General features: G+C 32.7%; 1 protein-coding gene across 1 annotated transcript in view; it reads right to left on the bottom strand.

Annotated features, from left to right (window-relative positions):
* Positions 1 to 2,004: 2,004 nt before the first annotated feature.
* Positions 2,005 to 4,152, bottom strand: part of LOC106472882 (cytoplasmic protein NCK2-like) — a 33,980-nt gene continuing 31,832 nt past the window's right edge. Inside the window, exon 4 of the mRNA XM_022401428.1 lies at positions 2,005 to 2,149. Within this exon, the coding sequence (XP_022257136.1) occupies positions 2,117 to 2,149 (33 nt within the window). The 3' untranslated portion in view covers positions 2,005 to 2,116. The remainder of the gene's footprint in view (positions 2,150 to 4,152) is intronic.

Below are 4,152 nucleotides of genomic sequence, written 5' to 3'. Positions count from 1 at the left end.
AAAGTCTGCCAGTCACAACCATAATATCATCAGACAGAACAGCGAACAAATTCAATTCTGGCCTCTACCACAGCAAATGCAGAAGGGTTGACAGGAAGTACTGGTTGCACAGCTCAGGTTAGTTTAAAATAGTGGAAACTAAGTTAGGTTTGACCACTAGCTCAGGCAGTTAGTTTGCACACAGAGGTATGGTGAACAGTTCTGACAAATATTTTTATAACATGTGGTATGTGCTTATAATGAAAAGCTATCATTTCAGCCAACTAACAAACTTCCTTCTGGCAAATGGCATCAAGTTAAATATGAGTGGAAAGACATGTCTGACTCTGTTACTCACCAAATGACTATGACTTTTTCAGATTTTGGTTCAGGCATAGTTATCTTAGATATACACTTAATGCTTAAGTTGACAGCCAGTTTTGCTTATGCAACGTATGAGCTACAGTTCTGTAGAAAAACAGTAAAGTGCTAGTCAAATTGACCTCAAGAACAGTGGTATTCATGTGTTGAGAAGAGGGTTGTAGTGTTATCACATGTACAAATATGTTCTTTAGTTAGCTGTTGTTGCAGATGATTATGTTGTAGCTATTTGCTGTTACTGTCCAGGAACTATGGGATGAGCAACTGAATAACACAAACATATTTTGGGTATCAGTTGAATTCCAACACGCTGAAGTACAGCCATCTAACTATGTCCAAAGCATTACTGATGCACACAGCATCTGGAATTTTTATGATCAAATATGAGGGTAGGATGATGTGTACTACCACCATGAACTTTGGAAATGTGGTAGCCAACCTGTGATACAACTAGTAGTCCCTTGGAGCTGTAAGACAGGAGCTACTTCAGACTTTGCAAAAAAATAGTCAAAGACTGGAGGGCACCAGATAGTCTTACAGATCATCCAAAACATGAAAGAAGTAGTTTTTCCAGCTACATTTATGTAAAGATGTTGAGAGATGGTGTAAATACTGTACTACATGTGGTATCCAGATGAAAAATAATTGCCACTTCAGTAATTATAAGTTATTCTTTGTAGAGAATTGTCTTGGAAAAAGTAGTTGTGTAGATATCCTAAGAAGCATCTGGTAATCATTTAACCAAATAGACAGATGACTTGTGTCTATTGTATTCTAATTCAATTTCTGGGATGACATCTAGAAACCATGAGGATATTTTGGTTGACAACTTCACTGAGTGATAAACAAAGGATTAAAACGGCATTTTTTTAAGTTTGGGTATCCGTAAAAAACAAGCAGTACAAGTAAAAAGGTGATGATTTGACTCTTAGATATGCATTGCAGTGATGAAAATTAGAATTTTGTGTATAATTTAACATTTGATTTGCAGCAAATCTTTGATAGCAGCATAGTGTGTGCTCTCAACAAAAAACAACAAACGTATAGAATTATATATTATCTCAAGTTTTGAAACCTAATGGATGAAAAGTTTTATAGCAGAATTATATAAGTTTTACAAAATTTAGTTTCTAGTCGACCAGTTTACCAATTGTCTTAAACAGTACCAACGACTTACAACTTGAGTATTAACCAATCAACAAAATTGCTCTGTCATTGGAACTTTTCTGTAAGAATGTAGGGAAAAGGTGAAAGTAACTACTAGATTTTAAACACTTTCTAATGAAGCCTCCTCCCCAAAGGACTGTTTGGTAGTCAGCAACCCCCCCCCCCAGAAACAATAAAAAAAAGGCTCACAACAGGTCTTACTCCTGACCCTATTTGTTCCTATGCCAATGAAAGTCTTAAGTAATTTCAGTGGTATGGAAGATCCAATTTATCTTCATTTAGTTCAAGATGAAATGGACCTGAAAAGAATGGAAGGATTAGGCCAGTGAACTTATAAGTTCTTTCTAAGTGCTCATGTGAGATTTGTATCAAATCTGACACACCATTGAAATTGCTGCACTCATCCACAAAAACTTTAAGGATCAAGGAATAATATTTCTCTCAAAAAATTAGGAAGAACATGCTTCTCACCTCTGACCACTTTAAATGTTTTACAAAACATCCTTTGCAGTAGGTGTAATAAGAAGAGCTTGAAATCACCATATAGACATCGAAGGAACCCACAGACATGTGGGAGGTTGGTTCAAGATCACAACTGTACTTCAGGACTTTTATCTGACAACTGCTAATCAAAAAAGGTTTGTCACTATCAAACTTTCCAGGAACTAAGTTAATGTTTAAAGAAAAACAAACAGAATCTAAACAATACTGATTTACATGTTAAAAGACCAGCCTTATACCAACCTTTGACCAACTAGCTTGGTCACAAAAAGTGCAAAATGGAGAAATAATTAATTAATCTGTTATTCACAGATGTATAAAGGTTTAGAGTATACCACAATGATGAAAATATTACAGTTTTGAGATCAACTAGGGAATGCTAAGTAGAAGGATGCCTTGTTCAGTCTGCCTTTGGAGATGGTCAATCATGATGTAGACTTAATGGGATAAAGATGAAAACAGAAAATTAAATACTCTCATTCTGTGACCATAATACACTGTCAGTTGTAAGTGCACTTGTCAGTTTGGTTATATTGTGTCCCATCTCTTTCTTCCTTCAACTCAGTCTATGTTTTTATAATATAGACTTTAATGAAAATGAACAGTTTCAATTTCAGTTACATTAAGGAAGACCAATATGTTTTTACTTATCTTATAATATATATATATATATACTATAATGAAAATGAATGGTTTCAATTTCAGTTACACTAAGGAAGACCAATATGTTTTTATATATATATATATATATATATATACTATAATGAAAATGAATGGTTTCAATTTCAGTAATATAAAAAATAATTTTGAAATTCCACTCAGATATAATCTGTGAAACTAATGATAACAGACATATACAGTTTATATTTCTGCTCTTTACTTGTAAAATTCTGCCATTTAAAACATGAAACAAAGGAAGAATGTATCCACAACAGGATACTACATTTCACAACAAGATTTTCTGCAGGACATACGAGTATCTAGAAGAAATGCTGTGCTCTACTAAATGTAGGTGCAAAACATACACACACATATATATATGCAATGTATGTACAGATTACAACCATTAAAAAACTATTATACCCTTATACATGTACAACAATTTTTCATATCTTTCTCTTCATCTTATCTTTCTGTTGACATGGATATGAACAAAAGCAAAACCCAATACTATAACAATTATAAAACTTTCCTGCAGTATAAAACTACAGTTTCTTCTGTGGTAGCATATTTCTCTCTTCTTTTAGATGCTATTCTGTGTTAAGAATTTGCTGAGTGCAATAAAATAATTTCTCTCTCTCCTTTCTCAAAAATGTTAAAATAAACAAGATTATGATCTTCTAGGTCTAATTGACTATTTTGCTAAAGATGTAATTTCTATTTACTGTTTACATATAATCAAGATAATTTTTTTTGCTTAATTACCTTGCAAAAGATAGATATTCAAGCCAAGAATAGGCTATGTAAATTATTTTGAGTGCATGTTACTTCCTTTCTTATAAAAAAGAAGTCCTGTATTATCAGCTTTTATCACAAACTCCAACTTGTCTTATACAAGCTAAAATACCCATCAACTGATGGGGAACGTTTAAACTTAATTAAAAGAATGTAAGTTTAACATTAATATTTCAAATACATTACATTGAATATTTCAAAGTAATAACTTGAACATAAACTTTATCTCAAAATTTTAAAATCAAAACAAAACTTCTTCATAAACAACATTTGCAGTTTGCTTTCCATCTAACAACAAATAAAGGTTCTGAGATGATCCAACCCTTGAACACCCTACATCTCATTGGCCATGAGATAAGCATGGTGTTTGAGAAACAATCCAGCAACTTTAATATGTTGACCTTGAATCAACATTGTCTAAAGCATCAAACTGCCAAGATTGTTTGAGAATGACTCAATAGGGTTGGAGTAATTAACCAACAGGCTTTACAATATAGAAATAGGGTTAAATTCAATTTTGATCTGCTTAGGACATTACCCATAGTTCATAGTGTTTACATATAAACTTTGGTTGAGATTGGCACAATAGGCTCGGAGGAGTTAGGGTGCAAACAAACACACACTTTGTATTTATACATATATATATATATATATATATATATATATATA

The sequence above is a fragment of the Limulus polyphemus genome, unplaced genomic scaffold, assembly GCF_000517525.1.
Source record: "Limulus polyphemus unplaced genomic scaffold, Limulus_polyphemus-2.1.2 Scaffold5700, whole genome shotgun sequence".
In the NCBI taxonomy this organism is placed as follows: Eukaryota; Metazoa; Arthropoda; class Merostomata; order Xiphosura; family Limulidae; genus Limulus; species Limulus polyphemus.
The sequence above is the reverse complement of the archived record's forward strand: the minus strand, read 5'-3'. Positions and strand labels throughout refer to the sequence as shown.